Below are 27,346 nucleotides of genomic sequence, written 5' to 3'. Positions count from 1 at the left end.
TAAGTTAACAGAAAAAAGTCAAATGACAATTTTAATAGACTTTAAAACAGTGTACAAGTATAAAACACTGGTTTTGTATTTCAAAAGTTGGAGGAAGATATCCAGTCATTAAACAGTCTACAAAACATATGCCAGTAGATTACATAAAAGACTATGTACAATATAAAAAGCTGAAAACAGTCTTCACTGTAAAAATAATTTAAAACAAATTTTTCAATTTAAAATATCATCTATAGCACAAACACATCATGCAAATGGAAACTAAATATACTGCATTCTTTAGTGTAGCCAAATAAATTCAGATTGAGACGTCTTTTAGGTAGGGAAATGGCCATTCAATGATTTTTTCTGTCTGGCAGTAATGGTCCTAGCTGGGTATTTTATGCCTAAAGAACAGCTATATTTCAAACCCTTTTTATTGTAATAAATATTAAAGCAACATAGGAATACTTTATAATTTGGGAATAATGTTCAAAAAAGGTCTGGAAAATAAATGCTTACTGTGCAATTTTATAAAGTATGAACTTTTCTGAAAGGCTTAGAAGCAGCTTTCATAGCTGAGAAAGTTGATCTCTAGTTTTAAGGCAGGCTAAACTTTTAAATAAACATAAGTTATAAGAACTAGTTTCATTCATTAACTATTCTGCTATTACAAATTACATCATGTTCATCTCCATAATACTAGGCTAGCAGTTTAGTATTTATTACACCAAATCCTCCCAATAGGAGACATGTACTTTCTGGCTGAGTTATAATTAACATCTTATTACTTTGGAACTGTAATCAGGGGCCTGTTGCTCTCCTCATTAATGGAAAAACAGCAGTCCAAAATATTACACTCTCCCCAGTAGAAGTACCATTATTATAGATTCCAAAAGGCTTTGCATATTCACATCTTGGCAGTTTAATACTTTTGGAAAAGGATCAATGCAAGCTTCACCACAGTGATAGGTATTTAAACAACAATGGCAAATAATTCCAAACTAAGGGGATCCAGGCAGGCACTATTGTTTCTAAAGCAACTGAAACATTTCCAAAGCATTTGTTTGTTTCTCAGATTAAAGTTTTATGAGCCAATATAGACATTACTACATGTCTGCAGGAAGTACAAAAGCCATTTCATTTGAACAATAAATACAATAATCCTGAAACTCTTAGCACCAAGTCTCACTTTAAAAAATAAAGACAACTAAGTGCTCTCCCACATACTGTTGACTTCCTTCTACTCACGTTGCCTGTCATTTGAAATTTTATAAAAGTTAGCTGCCACAAGTTTTGGAAAAATGCCAGTGTTTAAAAATAAGTAATTGTGCTAAAGAATCACAAGTTAGCAGAACAGAGATTTTGAGGACTTTAAACCATTCAATGTTACAAAGAAAAGTGAAAATACCATTCTTTGGTCTAGATAAGCTGTTCCCTTTACATTAATTTAACATTCCAATGGCTTTTTGAAAACTTTAAAATGTTGAAACTCACTAGGCAAAACCCAAAAAATATATATACACATATGAATGTATCATACAAATGAACCTTTAAAAGAAAGTTAAAGTTTTGACCAACAGCTGATTAAAGATACTTAGTACCTTTCTTTTAAAAAAAAGTTAGTGTTGAGTTTGTACGTACAGAAATAATGAAGTTAAAAATTATTCATGAAAAAAAAATCTATTTTACCAGTCTATAAATATTACACCTTTCTGGTTTTCTTGCTCTATTGAGTTCACAAGTAAACATTCATTTTGACATGCTAAAGTTCCTAATGCTGGTAGAACAATTCCTGTACCTGGACAATTACTACACTATGATTTGTCTGACGAATAGTTCATGTCTATTACTTCCTGTTTCACAGATATAGCTTCATTAACTGCCTCTGGATCACCTCTGTCAGCCCCAAATCCAGTTCCTCCAGCTCTCTCTGGAACACCAGGCTCATCTTCTAAGCCATTGTAGAATTCTTCAATTTCACTTTCGTCCTCAATGGGTTCTTCTAAACTTGGACTCTGGCATGTTCCACTATCACTGTTACTGCCACAAGAACTAGAGGATAAGACATCATCTTCAGAGTCTGAATATACCTCAGCGCCATGGAAAATGTAACGATTTGGTGGCAAAAACAGATACTGATTACCTGAAATATAGTAGGGAAAGAGAAGTTATTTTCAGTTTTCAAAGACTAACTCAGTGATTGAGCAGTCTGGAATGAAGCGTAGGTTCTAGCTCCGCCTTTTGTAAGTATCACTAAGAGAGAGGCTGTTACTATTAGTGTCATTTAAAAACAACTAGGAGACCACAGTGCCTCTTCCTCTCCTCACGCCATGGACCCAGGTCAAGAACTCCTCCTCTAAGAACTCCTCTAAGATGTCAATTTAATCCATGAATACTAATACATCTCTCCTAAAGTCTACAACACACTGAATCAATCCCAGCATGGTCAGATTTGCTTTTAAGTAAAAGAGTAAGATCCCTAAAAATTAATGATGGAAGGTTATCTAGCCTTGAATTCACAAGTAGCCTCTAACTCATATTTTTACTGGTAGATGGCGTCACTCCAAATACTTAGCATACGTAAGTTTCACTCCAGTGTGGCTCTCATACTTTTTTATATTGCATCATGCCCCAGTTCTCACTCTACAACCCATTATTGTGTGACAATTCCATCTGAACCCACAAAATTGATTTCACAAGACCACTACAAATTACAGTAAAACCACTTACTTCTCTGTTACAAGAGAATACACAATACTCTTCAGTTTTCTAAGCCACCAGTATTAATTTGCACAGTTGGAGCTCAGAGTCAAGTACTTGTATTCCAGTGCCTAACACATGATCCCACCTGGCACTTCTAATTGGGCTATCTTCTTTCAGTCACACCCATTTTTTTTTTTTTTTTTTTTTTTTTTAAAAACAAAGGGGTCCCGCTATGTTGCCCAGGCTGGACTCAAACTCCTGGGCTCAAGTGACCCTCCTGCCTTAGCCTCCTGAGTAGCTGGGACTACAGGTCCATGCCATGGTGCCCTGCTTCACTTAGTCCCTTAAGGGGTCCCAGCATATGGTTGTCCTGCACTTTCCTTTCTATAGTTTTGACTCATGTTGCCAAAAAATGTTTCATTCTGCCCTGACCTCCCCCCCAAAAGAACTGAATAATTTCTCAGCCCAAGTACCTAATACCTGTCTATGTGTTTGCCCTTTACTAGGCAACCACCAAGACATTAAAAGTTTACCTCATCTGTGCTCCCACTTCCTCCTTTTTAGCCTTGACCTGACAGACAGAAGTAGAAATAGGTGATAACTGCAGCTGCCTAAAATGAGGGAAGTCTAGTGGTCATTTGGTTTTAACAGCTACAATTTTACACTTTTTACATGTTATCTTTTCATATTCTTATAATTCTATAAAGGTATGTGCTATTTAGTACCCCCTTTACAGATTAAGAAACTGAGAGATTAAATAACACTGCCTAAGATGGAGCTGAGACAGTGCAGTTCTGATTTCAAAATAAATCTAATACTGTTTCCTGGAGCGAAGTGTTTTGCATGTTTGACACACCTGTCAAAAGATATTCAAGGAAAATTCCCAATGCAAGTCTTCAATGCATAGGTAGACTTCATATATAGTAGAGACTTACATCACACCTGACTAAACCAGTAGCAATTTTTCTACTTCTGACTTCTGCCACATTTGCAAACATAAACATTCTTCTATGCTTTTTCTAGGTTCCTCTGGAAAGACTTTCCCTTTTAAGTCCCTACTTTTTGTTTAAGAAGTTAGGTTTTTTTTAGAAGCCTTCTATAATCTAATCTCAAAGTAGAATCTATCTTTTGGGTGGTGTTTTTGTTCAAAATAATAAAGTACTTTGTTCTGTTTCAGCAGCACCTCTACTAAAAAATATTAGTGAATATTTATCATTTATTTTTATAATTATAAGCAAACATAAAGCTGGGCATGGTGCACGCCTATAATCCCAGCTACTTGGGAGGTTGAGGCAGGAAGATTGGATGTTGCAGTGAGCTACAATTGTGTCATTTGGTCATTTGGTGACAGAGTGAGACTGTCTCTTAAAAAAAAGAAAAAAATTATACATAAACATTTAGTTAATCACAGTGTCTCCAGAATTTAGTACAGTGCCTGGTATGGAAAAGGCCCAAAGGCTTATTCAACTGAATTAAAATTTACTTACAGCAAATGAATGTAACACTTAATTTGTTAGATTTCACCAAGTATGGTAAATGGAATGAGACTTAACCATCTAAGTTGTGCAACACTATTACATCTAAGCAAAAGCATGTGTGGCTTTTTTTGTTCTGAACATTGATTAAATCAGGATTTTTCGCCACATATGCTGCTTAGACTTAGATATCAGCTTCCAAAGAAGTAGAAAATGATATCATCTATGTCAATTAATACTAATTGACTAAGACTTTGCATGTGTCAAAACAGGGTAGGTATTATTCTCACTTGGTGGAGAAGAATCAAAAGTTATTTCTAGTTCTGAGACAACACATCACAGTGGTTGACTGGCTCTTCCACTTCCTAGTGGTTACCTTACATGAGGTACTTAACCACTATGGTCCTCAGTTTTCCCACCTGTAGCAGAGAAGTAATGCTAGTTCTTACACCTCATGAGATTAAAATCAGATAATGTGTATAAAGCAGCTGACCCACAGTAAGCGCTCAAATCTGTTATCATTTCTACCAGCTAAAGCTCTCACCCAGACAATGGCAGAGCACTCAGCATCAACCCACTCTTGATTCAATTATCTTTCCATCCCCTAGAGAAGCACAACATACAGAATAAACACTTTCTTCCCCATATTATGTAAGATATTACCTGATTTATCTTTCTCTAACTTAAATTATGAACTTTACAATTCCTCTAAACAAAATCAACTGTTCCATTCAGCCACAAAGCTACCCTATCCACTAACCTGCCAAAATTGCTAATTTCTTGCAAATATTTTGTTACAATAATTATACTTTCAAAATGGTACAAAGGCCTTTCTTACCATCAAGCCGCTTACTGATCTGTTCCTTTGCAAGTCTACTGGGCCAGCACTTTCTCACTGTTTCAGCAACTGAAGTTCTTTCATTTTTCTTCCCAGTATTTGAACTAACATTCCTCAAATCGGAATTTTCCAACTGTTCAGCAAAACTTTCGACGTTCCTAGAAGTCTGTACTTCCTGTGATTTCTCTTCCATACAGCCTTTTGTTTGGGATACATCTAAATCATCATTACTCTTAGTTGCTTGGTCTAAACTTGTAACCATCACTGAAGTATCTGCTGGTGAAGTTCTTTCTGGTGAACTTGAGTCTTCTGAAATATGAAGAGGTGTGGGTGGCAACTCTGACAAATGAGCCAACTCTTTTTGTGTTCGTGGAGGTTTTTCAGTAATTTCTGAAAGCTTTACAGGGTTACAGCAAAGTTTGGCATATTCGCCACCTAACCTATGACACAATTCATTAATTATGACATCACAGTCACCAAGAAGCTCTACATCAAAATGCAGATGAGGCAAAGGTTCTCTATTAATTAATATCTGAGGCACTTCATGGGGTATGGAACCTAAAAAGAGGGTGAAAAATAAGAGTTAGAAAGAGGGAGGGGGGAAGCTAGCTACTAAAGCCGCAACAAATACACCATGCAAAAATCTAACAAGGACTTGAGCTCCAAATACCAAAAAAGAAATCCTCCACTAATACTTGATCAAGTCAGTACATTTCATTAAGCTATCTAGTAAACAAATGAGCAGTGAAGTATCTTTTATAAAATGTCAGGTTCTATTCCTGTCACCTGGTTACCTCTGAGCAATCTTCTCAGAATTTTTCCACTCTGCACCTCAATTTTCTTGTCTGTAGAACAGAGATAATAACCATACTTTCCCAAAGGTTGTGGTGAGGATGAAATGATTAATAAATCAAGTGCATAGAAGAATTCTTGGCACATATATGTTAGTTATCATTCTACTAAAGTAGCTCCTGATATAAAGGTGAAAAGTCATACAAATCTATTGTATACTATTATAAACCCGTTTCACATTTTTAAAAATAATCCTTGCCTATCACCAACACACTATTATACTATCCCACGACAACCTTTTACGGCAGAAAATGCCTTTGAATTAGCTTTAAAAAGAGAAAAAAATCAGAAATAAAGGGACTTCCATATTAAATTTTTATGTTTCATTTAATTACAAATTGTCCTATATCTTTAACAGAATTTCACAGTTAATTAGGGAAGACTGAGTTAACTGCTAAAGCCACCAGATGAGACAGACACAGAATTGGAAAATCTGACTCCACCTTCCTCAAATTGTTTACTCTGGCTGCCCCGCGGACTGCTGATATAGGGCTTTAATTCTCTGGATAGGAATTTGATATTGTCCACCTCTCCTCCTGCCCTCATTTATGAAAAGACACATCTGATGCAAATGAAAGAGCTCTCTCATATTCTCCTTTGATTCCTCTGGGGCTTGTGGGGGGCAGGGGAAGTAGTATGAAAACATATGATGAAGAAATTTTCCTGAGAATAACAGGAACTTAAATTGTATGTGAGCATTTTTACATACACACCCTTGTGGGTAAGCTAGATCCATATTCTACCATTATGACATGGCTGGTTGTTACTACTACAAGAATAAACCAACTATTTTGAGCCCCCAAATTCCACCTTATATATGTTACACTTTTATCAAGCTATACATTTGAACTTACTGGATCTGAAATCAATTAAATTTGAAAGATCAACAACTGTAATCATATTAAGACAAAAAAATACATGGATTAAAGACTATTTCATAAATTAAGTGAAGCTAACTCCTGCGGCATTAAAAGCACATCTCGTTAAAAAATCTAAGTTGAACAGTCTCCCTTCATTTTTTTATATAAATTAGAATTCAAATTTGAAATTACTTGTTTTGATAACCCTCCACCCTCACCAAAATGTCGGTTTCACCAATCTTCATAAAGAACACCACCTAAAAAATAAAGTTTAGCCATGCACGGTGGCATGCATCTGGAGTCCCAGATACTGAGGAGCCTGAGGTGGGAGGATCCCTCAAGCCCAGGAATTTGAGTGTAGCTTGGGCAACATAGCAAGACCTCATCTCTATTGAAAAAAATTAAAAATTTAAGAAGTTTAAAAATAACGTTTAGCTCTTCACTCTTTATACATTAAGAGCACAAGGGGTGTATATTAGGTCAATAAATATAAAATGTCCGATTCTGAATCAAAAGTGTATTTATTATATCTCAAACAAGAAGCAGTACAATCAAAATATGTACCTAAAGTATAGACACAATTTTACCATTTAACCATAGCTTGTTTATGCCAGCAGCGAAGAAGCCTGGAGAGCAGGTGGTGATGAAATCACGAAAGGCATTTTCCACAGCTTGTTGACAATTCAATGTTTTTCCTTGCAAGAAGTCGTCCAAAGCCTAGAAGCTGTAGTCAGTTATGCAAGGTCTGGTGAATACAGTGGATGACAGAGAGTTTCCAAGTCCAGCTTCTGTAGTTTGAGTAGCGTTGTTTGTGCCACATGTGGTTAAACACTGTCTTGCAAGAGGACTGGCCTGTCTCTCTTGACCAAGCTTGGCTGCATAATTACAAGCATCCTCATCATTTCGTCCAATTGGTTGCAGTAGACATCCGCTGTAATCGATTAACCTGGTTTCATGAAACTGTAGTGGATAATACCAGCACTGGACCACTGAACAGACACCATTAGCTTTTTTGGATGAACACTTGGTTTTGGACTGTGTTTTGGCACTTCATTTTTATACAACCATTGTGCCAAATGCTTGAGATTGTCAAAAAGAATCCATTTCTCATTACACGTAAAAATACAGTGTAGAAATGGTTCGCCTTTATATTGTGACAGCAAAGAAAGGCAAGCTTGACACGATTTCTCTCCTGATGCTCATTTAATTCATGTGGAACCCATCTATCCAGCTTCTTTACCTTGCCCATATGTTTCAAATGGTCCACTATTGTTGGAATAGTAAAGTCCAACCTTGCTAATTCACACGTAGGTTGAGATGGATACGCTTCTGCTACAGCTTTCAGCATATTATCATCATCCACCTTGGTCTCAGGTCGCCCATGTAGCTCATTTTCAATATTAAGATCACCAGAACAGAACTTCTGAAACCATCAACGTACTGTGCGTGTTCATTAGCCACATCCTTCCCAAACACTTCTTGATATTTTGAGCTGTCTGCTCTGCATTGGTTCCACAACAAAACTCAGATTCAAAAGTAACACAAATTTTTGACTTATCCACTTCACAAAAATTGCTTTAAAAAAATTTGAAAGATAATCACAAGCCAAAATGTACTTTTGAAAGACTGAGGGTGTACCTTCACAATTAAAAAAAAAAAAAACCAAGAAGTGTTAAAGTGAAATGTCAAAGATATCAACTGTCAAACTTAGTACGTAAGGAAATCAGACATTTCATACTTAATAACCTAATATCACTCAAAGCACTACATATAGAAATGTTCTCCAAAAACCATCACCAACTTACTTGGAATTAGTGCTACTGGTCTTACTTTCAGGGATGACCCAATAACAATAAGGAGATCAACTTCATCTTTGTCATATTTCATGGCTCTATGAAACTGTTCTGGTAAATTTTCACCAAAAAAGACAATCTCTGGTTTCATGATAGCAAGTGGTTCATCAGCTGGGCACCTAGGACATCTAGGAACTATCTGAATGTTCCAAATTTTGATTAAGGTGGGGAAGCAAAGGGAAAGCACAAGTTAGAAACATTTCTACACTTCTATGAATACATTTTCAGAATTATCAAAGAAGATAGAAAAGCTGTGGATAAACAGCAGGGAAAACTGGACACAATCTATACATCAACTGTCAAAGACAGGTAGTTTATTAATATACAAGTAAATACTATGCTGTTATAATATCTATGTAGAAGTACACTTAACATTCAAAAGTCCATCATGTATTAAGAGGAAAAACACAATGTTTATATACACACAAAATGGGACCCAATCCTTTAAAAAAAGTTTGTAAAATACAGTGACTCCATTTTAAAATTCTACCTTTCTCTCATAATTGTATGATTAACTATACATATAGCTAAACACATAGGACATATTTCTAGATAATTTTTATTTTCTGCATTTTTCAGCAGTGAGCATGTGTGAAATATTCTTACAATCATTTTTTAAAAGTTTTAAAGGATTACCACAACTAATTTAAGATTCCTGACTCTGCCAGGCACTAAAAGGGAAAGGAAGGAGAAAAATTAATGTAGCAATACCTCACTTATGATCTGGCTTTTTATTTTAAATTTAAAAATACTAAGAAGCCAATTTCATCATTTTAAGAGACACAGAACAATGTTTTCTAAGGTATTGAAAGGTTGTTGTGTATTTCACCAGCATTCTCAATACTAACACTTTCTGTCCCACACAATACTTTTAGGGAGGGAAAAAGGATTTGGAGGCAAAAGAAGGCACATCAGAAAGATGCACAATTCCTAAAATATGGGTGATGCATTACCTGATTAAAAATATCTCCTCGTACAGCTTCACAGTCAACTTTGTATTTACAAATCAGGCAAGATGCTGTTGCAAAGGAACCTAAAAACAACCAACATATAAATGTTTTATGAAAGGAATATTGTCATTTCTTGAACATAACACAAAGGTTATAAAGTTTGATACTAGAAAAGTTAGAGAGTTTTAAGATTTTTCAGAGACTCTACAGGAGAATCTAAGGGATAAAGAATTAAAATATTTATATATATGGAGAGAATTCAATCCTCAATTACTAAGATATTGATAAATGATAACTTTTTTTTAATATGCAATCTTTATTAGTTTCAATTTTCCCTTCTAGTCCTTGACTTTGACAGTATGATTATTAAATGCCTTGGGATAGATAGTCTTATTTGACATGAATCTATTTGGTGTTCTTAGACCTTCTTGCAGCTGGATATTTATATCTTTCTCAAGTTTTGTTATTTGTTTTTTTGATAAATGATAACTTCTAAAGCTACTTTTTTCAATAAAATAAACTCCTCCAGGGCTAAAAATCTGTAGAGTTGGAAGGTTCCAATTGTATTACCTTAGCTCAACGGTTGTGCTTTTTTTTTTAATTTTTAAATTTTTTCTTTTCCTCTTTTTTTTTAGAGACAGGGTCTCACTATGTTGCCCAAACTGATCTCAAACTCCTAGGCTCAAGCAATCCTCCTGCTTCCATCTCCTGAGTAGCTGGGACTACAAGCACAAGCCATCTTGCCCAGCTTAACAATTGTGTTTTAGAAACACTTCAGATACGTAACAAATGGCCTGTTCGTATTTGTTGTTTTAGATTAAAAGTCTTCTAAATTTCTGAATCCTGTATATCTCAACTATCCATGTCCTTTGGTTTCCTAAAGATGTCACATTTCTTCACACATAGCCAGGATTAACTTTTGTAATCAGCAAAGATTATTTAAAATATAAATGGCAGGCAACTTCAATGTCTTTTGAAATCCAAAAACACAATAATCTTATGTTTTGTACAATTAAGTGTGAAGGCCAATACTTCTGGTTTTATTATATTTGCATCCTACTTTCCTGAGGTTATCTATAATTAATCAGATAACATGATTAAATAGTAATGCTTAATCTCCATTCCTGGATAGCAGTCTGCTTTCTAATCCTGATTTAGTTTCCTACAAAACTAAATAAATAAATTACTGAAAGCCATTCAGAAGTTTACTAACCATGACATTGAATTATCCTTTGGATTCCTGCAACCTGTTCCAGCGTATCTATGTTCTGAGTATAGTTGCGAAGTAGTTTTCCTTCTTTATCTGATAAGGCTATGAATTTGTGACAGAGAGATGGTTGGAATTGTCCAGGATATATTTCCTATATAACGCAAAAGGTAGAAAAAGCTTACATTAATAAGTATAACACATGTCGTATATTTAGGTTAACAAAAAACTACCAATGATAATCCCCCATGTATAATTTAAGAATCGAAATGTATGAGGCATTTTAAAGCATGTAGATGGATGCAACACACACCTACAAAAGGACTGTTGCTGTTGTATGTATAAAACTCAGCGATTAGCATACTTGGCCCCTTGAAGAAAAGGATGAAGTCAGCCCCGTAAACATCTCTAATAAATGTTAATAGAAATTTTAATAAAAGTAATACACACCTTAGGATTTCTAATTTTTATTGGCTGCAAATTCAGGAAAAAAGGGAAAAGTTTAAACTGAAATTACAGATATCAAAGGTACACCAACTTTTTTCTTGTTAAAAAAAGGCACTGTCAATATAAGAATATTAAAAAAAATTTTTTTATCATTCATTATAAATATCAACCTGGAAGTTGGAAGTTTAAAGCTAAAGTTTTAATTCCTTACCAAAATTGTTTTCCTTCCACTGCACAGGCACATACTGGTATAGTATAGAGTTGCTCATGAATGCTGAGTTGCTGGATTTTGTGTGTGTGTTTTTCCCCCCAAATAATGCTTCAATGCTGTTTCTTCTTTAAAAACAAAGAATTCAGATATACACATGGCAAAAAGATCAGAGAAAAAGTATCAATTTTGGTCCTCTCAACTTTTGACAGTGTTTTTATTAAATTTCATTTAGTAAGTGACTATGGCAAAGGAAGTTTCTTCTCTACTTTTTTCTTTAAAGTAGTAGTAGTGTCATCTACTTACTTCCTTACCATTCATTACAGGCACTAACCTACCATAATGCTAGCAAAAAAACTAGACACAACCATATGTCCATCAATAAGGAACTGGTTGTATAAATATGGTACATCCATAATAGTGGAGTATGCAGCCATTAAAAACAATAAGGGAGGCCGGGTGCGGTGGCTCACGCCTGTAATCCTAGCACTCTGGGAGGCCGAGGCGAGCGGATTGTTTGAGCTCATGAGTTCGAGACCAGCCTGAGCAAGAGCGAGACCCTATCTCTACTAAAAAAAAGAAAGAAATCATATCGACAGCTAAAAATATATACATAGAAAAATGAGCCGGGCATCGTGGCGCATGCCTGGTGTATGTCCCAGCTACTCGGGAGGCTGAGGCAGTAGGATCACTTGAGCCCAGGAGTTTGAGGTTGCTGTGAGCTAGGCTGACGCCATGGCACTCTAGCCCAGGCAACAGAGCGAGACTCTGTCTCAAATTAAAAAAAAAAAAAAAAAATAAGGGAGATCTAGATGGACTGACCTGGAAAATGGTCCATGACATATGTAAAAAAGCCGAATTAGTCACCAGAGTGTATAGTTTGTCTTGTTATTGTTAACTAAGAAAAAATGGAAATTATATGCACATGTATATAGATATGTCCATATAAACAATCAAGTCAGGAAGGATATAAACAAGCTGTAAACAGAGGTAGGGGAACTTTCACTTCTGACATTATACAGAAAAGTTTAATGAAAAGATTAGAGATGACTTTACTTTTTACCTATTAAATATTTCAAACAAAAAACTACCACCCAAACAGGATACTTTCTAGGTAAAACTTAATAATAAGCTAATCCCATGATAACTATCAAGTACATGCCCATATGTTGCTAAAAATCTATTATACAAAAATTCAAAAATTCTGCCTTACATTCAAATGTTTATCATAAATAAATTTCACGAATAACTCTTGGCAATTTTAAGAAACAGTGCATATAGGGAAAAGCAGCATGCGAAAAGCTTATTAAAGTCAATGTTTATAGAAGATCAAAAGCCACATTATATGTTCTGGAAATTGAGTTGTGCTAGAGCAACCACTGTTTTCTTCCCAGGATGCTTTATTCTAGTACATTTGTAGTGTCTTATTAAAGCTCCTTCTGGAAATAGCTTTTTTTTTTTTTTTTTTTTTTTTTTTTTTTTTTTTTTGAGACAGAGTGTCACTTTGTTGCCCGGGCTAGAGTGAGTGCCGTGGCATCAGCCTAGCTCACAGCAACCTCAGACTCCTGGGCTTAAGCGATCCTACTGCCTCAGCCTCCCTAGTAGCTGGGACTACAGGCATGAGCCACCATGCCCGGCTAATTTTTTTGTATATATATTTTTTTTTTTTAGTTGGCCAGATAATTTCTTTCTATTTTTTTAGTAGAGACGGGGTCTCACTCTTGCTCAGGCTGGTCTCGAACTCCTGACCTCGAGCGATCCACCCGCCTCGGCCTCCCAGAGCTAGGATTACAGGCGTGAGCCACCGCGCCCGGCCTGGAAATAGCTTTTAAAGTATTTTACCAATATTGGACTATGCTAGGCAACAGATAAAATAGGATCTAAAGTAGTAAGGAAAGTGATAACAGCATGCCAAACACAGAACAAGGAATGACTAACTCTTGGGTCAAAAAGCAAGAATAAGTACCAAGGCCCCACCCTCCTTTAACTGTGTGCCTTACCCATCCACCCTCAGTCCTTTTTGAAGGGGAGGGTAAGAAACACAAAGATGCATGGGACACTAGATTTAGTTCCCCACTCCAGTTTCCCTTCATGCTCAACCTGTAACAATTCAAGGTAGTTTAGCGCTTAAAGTTACAAATAAATTCCTGTAGTTGGAGATACCTTATGAAGGACTTTTTTGTTTTATGACCCTATATTTTGTATATGAGAATCTGAAGGATTTGAGTCTTAACTTTGTCTATTTTCTGTCAAGTATGAGGTAGACCATTTAAATTTATTAGATTTAAATGTAATGTTCAAACTTAAGGATATAATCTGATATTTTTAAAAAATTACTTTGGAAGGACTATTTTAATAGAAATCACTCCTAAGACAGGCTCTTAACATGAACAGTTTGCCAAAAACCAAATGGCTGGGAATACAATTTACAAACAGAATATAAATTAATTCTTCCATGTTGGAAGTGTGACATGCTAGCCCTGCTCTAAGCAAGACAGGTCATCCCAGATGTGAACATCCTTAAAGCCCTTTTAAGGAACCAATCATGAGGGCTGGGTCATTCTGTTATTGTCATAGGGATCCTTACAGATTAAGAGTAGAAGCAGAGCTGGAACAAAAGGCTCACAACACTATAAAAACAAACCCTGCTTCCACATAGCTCTGTCTGGAAACATTTAAATAATCCAGGAATTGGCCACAGGTAACCAATGTGGTCAAAACTGAGGCTTAAAATTATCTGCAACAGTGACGTTTTCTACAGAAATAATGGCTTTCCTCCAGAGATGCTAATGCTTTCTTTCTTCCCCAAATTTCTAGCAATAAGAATAAATGACTCCAGTCAAAGGCAGGCGTATACCTGCAGCCTCTTAAAACTAAAAAGCCAGGCAAGGTGGTGTGTGCCTGTAGTCCCAGCTATTCAGGAAGCTGAGGCAGGAGGATCACTTGAGCTCAAGAGTTCAAAGAGAAAGTGTGCTATGATCGTACCTGCACTCCAGCACTGGAAGAAGATCCCATCCCAAAAAAGAAAGGGAAAAAAAAAAACCTTAAAAGGTTTTCCAGTTATCAATATTTGCTAATATATCCACCTCCTCCTATATAGGAAAGGGAGGCAGTAAGTAGAAGTTAGTAAGAAACTAGAACCTAAACCTAAATTCTCCATGCTGTCAAAAAGAGAAGTGAAACACAACAATCCTGGTAAGGAGAATCTTCATAATCCCTATCTTGTTTCATTCATTCAACAAAACCACACTTGAATAGACTACTCAATATCTTGGTTAACCAACACTTACTATTAACTAATAAATTAAAGTTGGTCACCTGGCAAATTCAACTGCATTTAAAAAAAAAAAGTCGAGTTCCCTTAGGAACTCATGGGTCAGCACACTTTTCTATACACGGCCAGCAGATAATAAATATTTTAGGCTTTGTAGGCTATATGGTCTTTCTTTCTTAACTACTCAGCTCTGAAATTGTAGTGCAAAAGCAGCCATAGACAACATATAAATGAGTAAGTATGGCTGTGCTCCAGTGAAACTTTGTATTTATGGACACTGACATTAGAAATTCATATATTATTCACATGCCATGAAATATTATTCTTTTGATTTTTTTCCCAGCCATTTAAAAATTAATTTTAACTAGAGGGGTGGGATTGGGGATATGTTGGTCAAAGGACACAAAATCTCAAGACAGTAAGTTCAGGAGCTCTATTGCTGACTATAGTTAATAACGTATTGTATACTTGAAAATTGCTGAGAGTACATTTTAAATGTTCTCACCACAAAAAAAATATGTGAAGTAATGAATGTTAATTAGTTTGATTTAACCATTCCATAATGTATATGCATATCAAAACATCATGTTGTAGACACCGTAAAGACATACAATTCTAAGCTCACAGGCTGTACAACAGATAGTGGGCCACATCTGGACTGAGGCCATAGTATGCCAATCTCTGTATTAACCTAACACAAGAGAATTTCAATTAAGTTAAGCTATTAGTTACCACTTAATGAACTTTTAGTATGTACAAAGACTAACATGAGAACTTTTCTTTATTATAATGCTGTAGACAAGGCAGAGGGCTAGGTTTTACACTTTTAAAGGGTTATAAAGGAAAACAAAGAACATATGACAGAGACCCTATGCACTCCAAAAAGCAGGCCACATAATATATGAAGTCCAGCTCTTAACCACTATGCAATACTTTTTGCCTTTTCAATTTTTGATCCCTTAGCCTCAAGTTTTCTATTTTTCTTTTAGGCTAAGCACCGTTTCTATTACGTATTGCAAACTAGTCTAATTGAGTAAAACTAGTCTGATAAGTACACCTCATTTTGCTCACCTTCATGGGATTACTGGAGGCTGGAATTCCAGTAAGACTAAAACAAAAACACTTGTCAAGAATATATAATGTAAAAAAAAAAAGAATATATAATGTATGTACAACTATTATGTATCCATAAAAACAAATAATACAGAAAAAAATTTAAGTAAATTTTTTTTTTAAAAAAAGGATATATAATACACCCACAAATCACTATGAAAAAACATGGAAATAGATAAAAATGGCTAAGAACAGAGGCAATTTAAAGATACACAAATGGCCTGTAGTAAAAAGTAGTCATCCACATTGCTAAAAACCAAACACTAATAAGATGCTAATATTTTACCTATTTTGAGTTTTTAAATTGCCTTCAAAGCAATCCTAGATTAAAAAAAAAAACAAACCCTAGAGGCCTATTAATAGGAGACTGGATTAAATACACTGTGGTACAACTATAAAATAGAATATTATGTGGCCACCTTTTAAAAATGAGGTATATCTGTTAAGTGCCATAATGAAACTTTTTTCAAGAATATTATGTGATTTAGGCCGGGTGCGGTGGCTCACGCCTGTAATCCTTGCACTCTGGGAGGCCGAGGCGGGTGGATTGCTTGAGGTCAGGAGTTCAAGACCAGCCTCAGCAAGAGCGAGACCCCGTCTCTACTAAAAAATAGAAAGAAATTACCTGGCCAACTAAAACATATATATAGAAAAAATTAGCCGGGCATGGTGGCGCATGCCTGTAGTCCCAGCTACTCGGGAGGCTGAGGCAGTAGGATCGCTTGAACCCAGGAGTTTGAGGTTGCTGTGAGCTAGGCTGACGCCACGGCACTCACTCTAGCCCGGGAACACAGCGAGACTCTGTCTCCAAAAAAAAAAAAAAAGATTATGTGGTTTAAAAAAGCAAGATAGAAAACAGGGTGTTTAATTCTGTTGGTAATCATTTTTTAACTATTTACTTAAAACTTAAGCTAACATCCCTCTCCTATCCCAATACAAACAGATTTTTTACCTAGAAGAAAACTCAAGAGAAAACTTTACCATGATAACCTTTGAGAAGACAGATTAGGGATAGGGAAGACTAAAGGAAGACACTAACACTTCATGTTGTGTACTGTCTGAATTTCTTTTTAAACTAGCTAGCTAGAGATATATGCCTTTTAAAAAATATTTTAATGGTACTAATGTATTCTGCAGTCTTTGCAGTTTTCAGGGAGGTGGGGGTAGTACATGCTAAATCAGTCTTCTCATGTACTTCTGATGGGAGTCTATTTTACTTCAAACCTTTCCAGGTTACAGTAAGGCAAAATGTATCAAGAGCCTCAGGAGCCTTAAAGAAAAAGCAAACTAGAAATTTCACTTTCAGAAATTTATCCTAAGAACACTGGAGACATACCAAAAAAGGACAATCATGGCAACGCTATTTATACATCCAAATGTATAACTGCACATCCAAAATGTACACTTGAGAGAGTATTACAGTATCCCACCTTAATGAACATATGACCATTAGAAAGTATTCAGTATCAGACAGAAAAAAAACTTATTATCTTCAGGTAAATGGGACTGTGACTACTATTTTTTTCCTTCCTGCTTGCAATCTTTGATTTTCTTTTTTAGGTAATGAGCTTGTTTTAAAACTTATCTTTGTAACTACATAACCTGGTATGTTTGCACATTATCAGTAATTTTTTGAATAAGTATAAAGATACATTTTTGGAATTAAGTTCATTAAGAATTCAGTTCATATTTCTCCCTCCACATTTTCTTGGATTGTAATCACTTTAGGGAAAGAACAATCACTGAATTCAATATGGGATAGCAACTTCTCTTTGAAAACAGTCCTTTAAAAAAAAAGTATTTTATACATCCTAATTCAGTTTCACCTTCATTGACTCTAAATACAACCACTCATTTTGATCAGCATCAGTGAATTATTTTAGGCTTATGAGAACCATGACGACAACTCATTATCAATTTTAGGCCTTATTATGTAAAAGAGTAAGAACATGGCTCAGAACATGGCTATACAGCTTTAAAATGGGCCTTAACTCTTCTTGTGTGAAACAATGCAAAGTGGTACCACAGCTAGGCATACTGTAATATACAGTACTCAGTGAACCATTTTGCAAGGGACATTCCACAATGTCTGAAGACATTTCTGACTGTAAGGACTGGGGTAGGGATGCTAATGCCATTTAGTGGGTAGAGGCCAGGGATACTGCTAAACCACCTACAATGCACTGGAAAGCTCCCCACAGCAAAGAATTACCCAGCTCAGAATGTTAATAGTGCCAAGCTTAAGAAACTGCTTTAACACTCAGTAACGTCTTTAACATGCCTCTCCATGACTTGGAATTTCCAGTGTAAATGAAATCTTAAGTTTCTTCTCAATAATTATATACAACCAATGGCATAATGTAGAAATTCTTCCTACCCTTCTAAATTTCACCAATAATATTGCCTGTTTTCATGGCTTCATTTTAAATCTGTCTTCTCTCATAACTACCAAAAATCATAAACCATTTTTCTACCAGCCTACTACAGCAACTAGTAGAAACGTTTAGGTTATTATATCGGTATCTTATTCTTAAAATATTTAGGAATCTAGTAAAATGTAATGACAATATTTATGTACCCCCCCATCTTCTGTTTTTGAGTACTATCCCACATTCTTTGTCCTTATTTATTTCTCCTTAAGTTTTTTTGTCGTTAATTTTTAGACTCATTTAACTCATATTGTTTCTCCTACCTGTTATTAAGTACTATTTCAGCAACTAGAAGCTTTCTTTTAGTCAGTTCCTAATGTGAGAATTGAAGAATGAACAAGGTCAGGCATGGTGGCTCACACCTGCAATCCCAGAACTTCAGGAGGCTGAGGTGGGAGGATTGCTTGAAGCCAGAAGTTTGAGACAAGCCTGAGCAAGATAGCAAGACCCCATCTCTACAGAAAATTTTTTTTAAAAATTAGCCAGGTGTGGTGCTACATGCTGTTAGTCCCAGCTACTCAGGAGGCTGAGGTGGGAGGATCACTTGAGCCCGGGAGTTAGGAGTTGCAGTGAGCTGTGATCTCACCACTGCACTCCAGTCTGGACAACAGAGTGAGATCCTGTCTCATATAAGTAAGTAAGTAAATAAATAAATAAATAACAATTATGTATTCCTGCTTGCATTTAGCTCTTAAACCATAAGTGAAAACTGAGAAAAGCATCAAGCAAAATTAAATTCACATAAATAGGATTAGAAGATGGTACACTTCATAAGTGATTGAAATTTTTTCTGTTTATTAATAAAAAATGTGTGTTTTTAATATTACAGACAAGTGAAAAATGCTGACCCCTCTAAACTTTTCTCCTCCCAGGTACTATAAAACCTGTACACAGTGGTTAACAACCACTATAATACATTAATGGTGTGCCATTTTTACTATAATTCACATATTTTCTCTTATGCACTACCTATATTTCTATTAAATGTATTTTTAAAAGTTCTTAGGCTTTGTCTTCATCAGGGTAATTACGAATTGCTTCTACATCTGTAAGAGCAGATTCTCACGTTAAAGTCAGTGTAAACTAAAAATGCATACAGAGTTTGTACATTAGATAGCTAAGTTTACAATCCTTCTTACTTGCTATTTCTGTTCTCAGTTACCACATTTTTCCAAGTGTCGGGTTACCAACCGTATACATAAAAATTTGCTACCGAAAGAACAGAACTCTTAATTTTAGATATTTAACTGTTCCTCGTAACTTTACTAGGCAATTTAGTATCTACTTAAGCAGATCTTTATATGATAGTGGAAAAAAGCTGACAGAGAAGTTAGCTTTGGCAACATATTTTATTTCCTTGAAATAGAATTTACAGCAAAAATCCTGTAAGCATTGTATAAATGTACTAGTGAATCAAGCTTTTATAATCAGAAGATCAAAGTAATTCTAGTTACTTGCTGGTTTTCTAAAAGTGTAAATGTCTGCTAACTATAGCTATTATAATGCCAATGTCCTAGCTCCAATTCAAGAAACCTATAACTAAGTGTATTTCATTGGTCTTCCAAAACCATGCAATACACCGGTAGGTTAAAGCAGCTTATCTTCACAAATCCATAATTTTGTAATTAGCAAAAAAACAGGAACTTTATTTATTCAATCAAGGTAGGAACCAGGTGTCTGCCCTAAAGGCCAGATACATACAGATGACCATCATTACTGCAGATACATGAAGTAAAAAGTTCTAAACTTTTTAAAGTTTCAAGTTAATTGCTGGAAAGACTCAAAATTCTCTTGAATTCTCCTGAAAACTTTTCAAATTTAGTTGCAGTTAAGTAAATCATATCCAAGAATTTTTAATATAATTTTCCCATTTTACTCTAATGTCCACTTAATATACGACACACCTGGATGTAATAAAATTATATTTCTTTAAAGATAGTCACCAATTTACATTAACACAATTTATTCTGCATTAGTAGCTTTTCCTATAGTCATGTAAATATATCACATGGTTTGAAAGTAGATGAGGTCACCCTTTTTAAGACTTAGGTTCACTAATTTCTGGATTCACTAAAAAAGTCACTAACACAAAAGACCCTTTCAAATACACTTCCAAATTTAACAATAATTTTATCATTTCTTTCCTTAAGACTACACTACAGAAAAAAAGCAAAAGTTTTCTAATGACTAAAATCTCTTGAGCATAGTATTATGCATTATTAAATTTTATACTCTAGAGAACTATGCAATAGATATATTAATATAATGTGAGTCATGCATGTGATTTTAAATCTTCTAGTAACTACATCTAAAAAGTGAAAATTTCAAAATGTATCTTATTTAACCCAATATCAAAAGTATTATTTCCACATATAATCAATATTTGTATCTGATAAATAAAATTAATGAAATATTTTATATTTTTTTCCATACTAAATGTCTAAAATCTGATATGTCTTCCAAACTTATAGCACATCTCAACACATTTCAAGTACTCAACAGCTCCATGTGGCTAATGGCTTCTGACCTGGACAGTGCAATTCTAGAGCAGAACAAGGCTCCTCTAGAATCTGTTGACAAAAATGCAACCTAAGAATCTTTTCCACCCCAATCACAAATGATTTTTAGGCACATCATAATGTGTTAAAACCTGCCTACTACAAAACACCTAAGCAGATGTTATAACCTTTATGACCCACAAAAAGCCCAGGCAAAATAAAGACCATAAATGAAGTACAAATTTAAAAAATATGAAACTGTCTCTTCTTTGAAAATAAGCTCAATCCTAACACTAAGAAAAGTAGACGACAGTCTTCTCTGGGAGGAAGGGAATTCTAAGTAATAAGTGATCTTACTCCACCATAGTAGTAGCATCCAGTTTACCAGACAACGAATGGTAAGCTTAAGAGGCCTTATACATGAACAAAACACTTTTTCATGAAAGGAGGCCAAAGAAACAACTGGAAGAGGTCATAGTACCTTTGCAAACTTGAAGAATGGTCTTGGATCTTTTCTGAAATATTCAATATCAAACATCGCTTGAGGATCTGGAAGATCTGGGAAGTCTACTGCTAGGCGAGCATAAATACCATCTCTTGACCTGAAGTCAGGTATTCCACATGAAACAGATACCTGAAATATGCATGGCATAATTCATACAATTAAATATTTTACCTTTGTAATAACTAGCTCTCTCACCATACAATTAGGGAAGATTTTCATTTGAAACTACTTTCAGGGAACAGAAACATTACCATACCCTAATTTCAAACAGAAATAAAACACCAAATAAATTAATATAATTAAATCCGCCACATATCCAATTTTTAATGGAGATAAGGAATTTTTAAGTCAGGCTAATTTTAAACCTTTAAGCATTTAACCAAAAAACTAAAGCAAGTGCAATTTGATTGGAACAGGAGTAAACCACGTCAATCAATTATTTTAACTAGAAAGTAGGCAGGAATTTCCAACAGACAAGTATTTCCAAAGAAATCTTTCATATGGTCAGGGTTCTATTACCTGAAGAATACCAAATTTATTTTCATTAAAAAATACGTTGCATAATATTTCAATTCTTAATTTTTTTAAGAATACAGTTAGATACTATGCTTTTTCTACAAATAAACCCTGACATTTCAAATAGGGACTTCGTAAGTTACTGTTTTGTTTCATAATTTTATCAGAGTTGACTCCAATTTGACATCAGAGTAAAACAAACTTGTCTAATCACATCTGTGAGCAGCACATAACTATTCTTGATGATCATTTGGATTACATAACACATTTTCACAACTCAAAATGGCAGAAAACAGGACTGAATTTTACTCTAGCAGTTGCTCTGGTTGCTATTATATGATGTACTCTGTATTTGACACACACTACGCAATAGCCTTAGGTAACTAACTAACTGCAACCTGAAGGTGGATCAAATGTAACATTTCAAGTCACCACAATCTATCATCTTAATTTAAAATGGAGGGAAGGCAGGAACCAGTTACCTTCCCAATGCTAAGTTCTTCACTTGTGAATACCAATTAGATTCCTGGTTTCTCCATGAAGATGGAACAAATACCCAATTTCTTCATCAGACTTTAACATACCCTAACAAAAGCAGAATTATAATTCCCTGCATCTGCTTTAGGAGCTGTAGTATAATGTAGGTTAGAATCTTCCCTTAACTCCATTTACCCACTGTGCTAGAAATAAACAGAAGCAAACATTTTTTAAGGCTGCTGGAGAGGTTCTAAAAATCTAAACTATTTTTTTTTCTTCTAAACTATTAATAATTTAGCAACTGCTGCAGCACTCAGCTTTTGGCAGTTTCCAAACACCTATCATCATGTAAGGATAAATTCTTCTAAACCAGAAAAACGTTTCTTATTTGGAAAAGACTTAAGAAAAGTATATACCACCTCCCTCTTTTACGAGTGTTTTATACATCTTACATACCCCAGCTCCAGTTAGAACTATAATTTTTTTGCACTCTTGTAGTAATTTCACAGCATCTTCAATTGTATTAATATCTTTTCTTTTTTTCCTTTTCGGTGGTTCTGAAAGGATATTAATAACAATCTGCCACAGTGTCATATCATCCAATTCAGGTGGAGGAATTGTTTCTGGTAGTAAATCTTTAAGAATTGTTCGAGGATCAGTACCAATCATAAGATGTTGCTGAACAAAAGTATATGGACCTATATTAAAGGGAAAAAGACTTAGATCAAATATACTTTAATTCAAAATCTCATTTATTTTCTGAAGTTATGAGTTAAGCAATCTGTAACGTTTTGAAGAGTCAAACTAATTAATACCAGAATTAAGTGTTTATGGTTAAACTCTAGAAACATACACCACAATTGATAACAAAAGTATTTACGAAAGTATTCTCCAAATCAATATAGAAAAGTTCTTACCAGTCCTGAAAGCACATACTATTTATTATTAAGACCATACAGGAGAAAGAAATGGAAATCTATACGTAACTGCTCTTGTAAAATTTTTCCTGTAATAACTCTCACTTTGATCTTAACCAATCTCCCAAGAAGGGTTACAAAGCTGATGTTTTGAGAATTAATAATTTTCTATTACCCAAGTTGCTCAGGTAAGTTTCCTGGCTTGAGAAAACCAAAAACATAACATTATAGACACCAAAAACGAACTATTAATAATAATCATCATTATGTTTAAATAGTCAAGCCATTTGAAGGAGTGAAAACCAAGAAAAAGATCCACTGTCAAGATAGTTATACCTCTGATATGAAAATCTGCTAATGTTCTCTACTTCAAAATACTTTCCCATTTCATTCATATATTTAATAAATATTTATTGAGCACAAACTGTGCCAGGAACTTTTTTAGCACTGACAAAACAGTAATATACTTGTCAGTCAAAAACCCCTACCCCCACTGAGCTTATATTCTTGCAAAGGAAACAAGACAATTAAAAAAACAAGATACAGGCTGGATGTGGTGGCTCACGCCTATAATCCCAGCACTTTGGGAGGCCAAGACAGGAGGACTGCTTGAGCCCAAGAGTTTGAGGTTGCAGGGAGCTACCATGATGCCAGCCCAGGCAACAGAGTAAGACCAGACCCTGTCTCAAAAGCAAGGAAACACCACACACAAAATACAGAGCTTAAGAAGTGGTAAGTGTAAGAAATAGGAAGTGAGGAAAACATTAACTGGAGGAAGAACACACCACAAAGAGGGTACAAGTGAAAGGAACCTGAGGTGTAAGAAGGACCTGGCTGCTTGAGAAATAGCAGAGGTCAGCTTCCATGGGCCTGAGCTGTTTAAAAACAAAAGCAGGACAAAGCACTAGAATTTCCTTATAAAAATACACTGACGTTAAATCTTACCACATACCTAAAAACCTCATCGATAGGGTTAAGGGCGCCGAGAATTAAAAGCTGGCATAAAACAAAATACAAAAAAAAAAAAAAAAAAGGGCATCTACTCTCTAAAGCCGCACAGCTAGCTCTGAGCCATACCTATCCGTGGCCTTGGCGTCCAGTCACTAGAGCTTGCATGTGAGGCTCTATCATCCTCATCACTTTCACAGGAATGAAAGCCATTAGTGATAATTTCATCACCAAACAGAAGGTTATCTGCAAAAGAAACCAAAACTAAGGTTATCCACAAAAGAAAACAAAATTAAGTCAAGGCTACTGAAACAATCCACATCTAAAACATACAAACAACAATAAAAGTTTATGATGCAACCATTTTTACCGAATAAAGTATTTAACATTCATACTGCATGTGTAAAGAATGCCTATGGGCTAGGCCAGGCAAGGTGGCTCACCTAGCACCTGTAACCCTAGCATTCTGTGAGGCCGAGGCAGGATGGCTTGTGATCAGGAGTTCAAGACCAGCCTGAGCAAGAGAGACCCCCATCTCTACCAAAAATAGAAAAAATTATCCCAGCTTGGTGGCATGCGTGCCTGTAACCCCAGCTTACTCAGAAAGCTGAGGCAGGAGAACGAGAGAGCTTGAGGTTGCAGTGAGCTATGACATCACTGCACTCTAGCCTGTGCAACAGAGCAGACTCTGTCTCAAAAAAAAGAATGCCTATGGGGTCAGCTTGCACTGTTCACAGAAAGTTTCCTCATCTTTAGGAACTCTTTCCAGAATCTAAAAGTTTCATCTAAAATCTAGAAATAAAGTCTACTTTTAAAAATCAAACCAGAAAAGGTAGTAATCTAGATGGACTTTATCAATCACAAATAATGAAATTCTTGAAACCTGTCAAATAGAAATTTTCCCAAAAATGTCACTCAGATAAACCCACAGCAGTATCCACTTTTAATTCTTATATAATACTAGACATATTAAATTACCTTTACATTATTCATTTCCCCTACCAAATATTAAATGGTATTATTGGTTACTAAGTAAATAATCAGCATTAAATTGTGTTTCTTGAAATCAGGGGCTATTTTAATAATGCAGCCCCTAATGTGCAAGTTGTTTTTTTTTTTTATTTTGCAAATGGCCAAATGGCCCAATAAATGAATGTGACACAAATATTGATAAAGATACACACCTATCTAGGACAGAAACTCCTTAGATAAAAAATATGAAACCCTCAAGGAGGACATGACACATCTGCTTCAGTGTGCCAAAAATGTCAATTTGTTTCAAGGCTACATATATACAAAAAGATTATACTTAACTTAAAAACCATTACCGTTCTGCTAAAATAGCAGAAAATAATATTCATATAAACTATTCTAAAAGTACTAACACTCTCCTATGCCCACTATTAACTGCATCACAGAAGGCGTAAATTCTTTCGAAACAGCCCCCTTCTTCAAATTTTTCAGGCTGTGACTTTATAACAGCGTTGCTCTTATAAAATCTACAACTTCAAGCTCAAAAAGATAGACCTTCCCCCACCCCCAAAAAGCAAATTGTACAGGTGTCAGTTTGCAAAAGCAACTCAAAAGGCCGATCAACGGGACAGCCAAAAGTTGCAGACTTAAGTGTGTTCTGCGGTTGGGGGTGAGAATAAAAAAGAAAAAAAAACTTTAACTAAAGCGATGCTAAAATAGTAGGAAAGAAGAGAAAACTTATTTTAATGCAACTCCGAGAGCCTTTTAACCCGGCGGCTGCGCAAAGCGCAAGGCCGCCCAGGCGGGCCGCAGATGGAGGCAGGGGAGTGAGTCCGCAAGCAGCTCCCGCACAGCTGAGCGCCGCGCCGTGGAGGGGAGGAGGACGCCGCGGATCCAGCCCTGAGCCCCCGGCCAGTCCCAGAGACGCCCCCACCCCATGCCAGGAGGGGCCCCGAGAGACGGAGGAGGGGATGCGCAGTCCTGGCCGCCCGCGCCCTGCGCACCTCGGTACCCAATCGCCGCTGCCGCCTCTTCTTCCTCCTCGCCCTCGTCGTCGTCGTCGTCGTCATCGTAGAAGTCGTCGGGAGGCAGCGGCTCCCGGGATAGGCCCTGCAGGCCCGGCCCATTGTCTCCTTCTCTGGCCGCGGCCGTCGCCTGGGCCTCTCGCTCCCCGCCCGCCCCCTCCGCCTTCCGCCACAGCACCGCGGCCGCCGCCGGGCAGCCCCCAGCAGCGGCTGGCACCTCTCGCTCGGGGGCCGCCCCACCGGGCTCTCCCGGGCTCCGTTCGAAGCCAGGACCATCTCTCCGCGGCCTCTTGCGGAGCGGCTCCCCTGCGGGCGGCGACGCGGCCTCCCTCTCGGCCGCCGCCGCTGAGGGGGAGCCGCCGGGCTGAAGGGCGAGCGCCGCCTCGTCCGCCATCTTTCAACTGCCTCTCTGGCCCTCCTCCTTCGCCTCCTCTGCTCCCGCTCGACGCGCGGCACTGGCGCCCCCGCGGCTCCGACTGCGGGAGATTTAAACCCCGTCACGTGACCCGCCCCCTCGCTGCCCCCGCCCTCCTGCAGCTCCCGCCGCTCCCGCTGCCCACGCGGGCCGGACCACAACACTGCAGGTCACGTGGCGGGCGGGGGCCGGAGCGTCTCCCTCTGCGCCTGGGCCGGGAGGAAACGCGGCCCCGGCTCCCCCCGGCCCCGCCCCTCTGTGGCGGCGTGTGGTGCAGCCAAACTGTCCCCTCGGCCGCTTTCTCAACTTCTCTTTCAAACCGACCTCAAATCTCTACCGCCCCGGTGGCTCAAGTTTTGTTTCGCACTTCGAGTTTTCGCTTCTGCTTGCAGTGTACACCTTGCTTGCCTTAGCCTAGTGTAGATTTAGGGAAGGGTTAAAACAGTTCCTGAGAGACGATAAGAAGCTGGCGGAGGCTCAACTTCCTGAGATACGCTGGATAGTGGTTCTGGTTTCGTTAGTGGGTAGGAGTAGAGGCAAAGGGACGAGCTCCCTTCCCACCCTCACGCCATTCTGACACCTCCGCTTTAGCTCCTTTTTCTCTTCATTGTTTCTCTCCGTAGTCGACAGCTTTTTTCCATTCTCTCCATTTGTAGTGTGGTATAGATTGTTAAAGCCTTAAAAACATGCGTATGCCTGGAAAGACCTTTGACTTCGGGGGTTGGAGATCAGTCTACTTTCTGGTCCCAGCTTGGCCCCAAATGTGTGTGAATTCACTGGGCCTCACTTTTCTCATGTGTAGAATGGGTGTGTTGGATTAAGTTGGGCAGTGTGAGGAGAGCACGGAAAGAACAGAACTTGACCATTATGACATCTGGGTTT

At 36.9% G+C, this 27,346-nt stretch overlaps 1 protein-coding gene across 2 annotated transcripts; it reads right to left on the bottom strand.

The window, feature by feature from the left end:
* Positions 1-26,566, bottom strand: SIRT1 (sirtuin 1). 2 transcript variants are annotated; one of them, XM_045567940.1, is made up of 9 exons: positions 26,029-26,566; positions 24,182-24,298; positions 22,644-22,885; positions 21,171-21,323; positions 10,727-10,874; positions 9,517-9,596; positions 8,516-8,702; positions 4,999-5,556; positions 1-2,125 (listed from the first exon to the last, which is right to left on the bottom strand). In XM_045567940.1, the coding sequence occupies exons 1-9, from the start codon at positions 26,441-26,443 to the stop codon at positions 1,797-1,799; spliced, it is 2,229 nt and encodes a 742-aa protein (XP_045423896.1). In that variant the 5' UTR covers positions 26,444-26,566; the 3' UTR covers positions 1-1,796. The 2 variants fall into 2 exon arrangements, with proteins under 2 accessions (XP_045423896.1, XP_045423897.1); XM_045567941.1 differs by lacking the exons at positions 21,171-21,323; positions 22,644-22,885; positions 24,182-24,298; positions 26,029-26,566 and adding an exon at positions 11,379-11,503.
* Positions 26,567-27,346: the final 780 nt, after the last annotated feature.

The sequence above is a fragment of the Lemur catta genome, chromosome 14, assembly GCF_020740605.2.
Source record: "Lemur catta isolate mLemCat1 chromosome 14, mLemCat1.pri, whole genome shotgun sequence".
Lineage (NCBI taxonomy): Eukaryota > Metazoa > Chordata > Mammalia > Primates > Lemuridae > Lemur > Lemur catta.
This window is presented reverse-complemented; position numbering and strand designations above follow the sequence as displayed.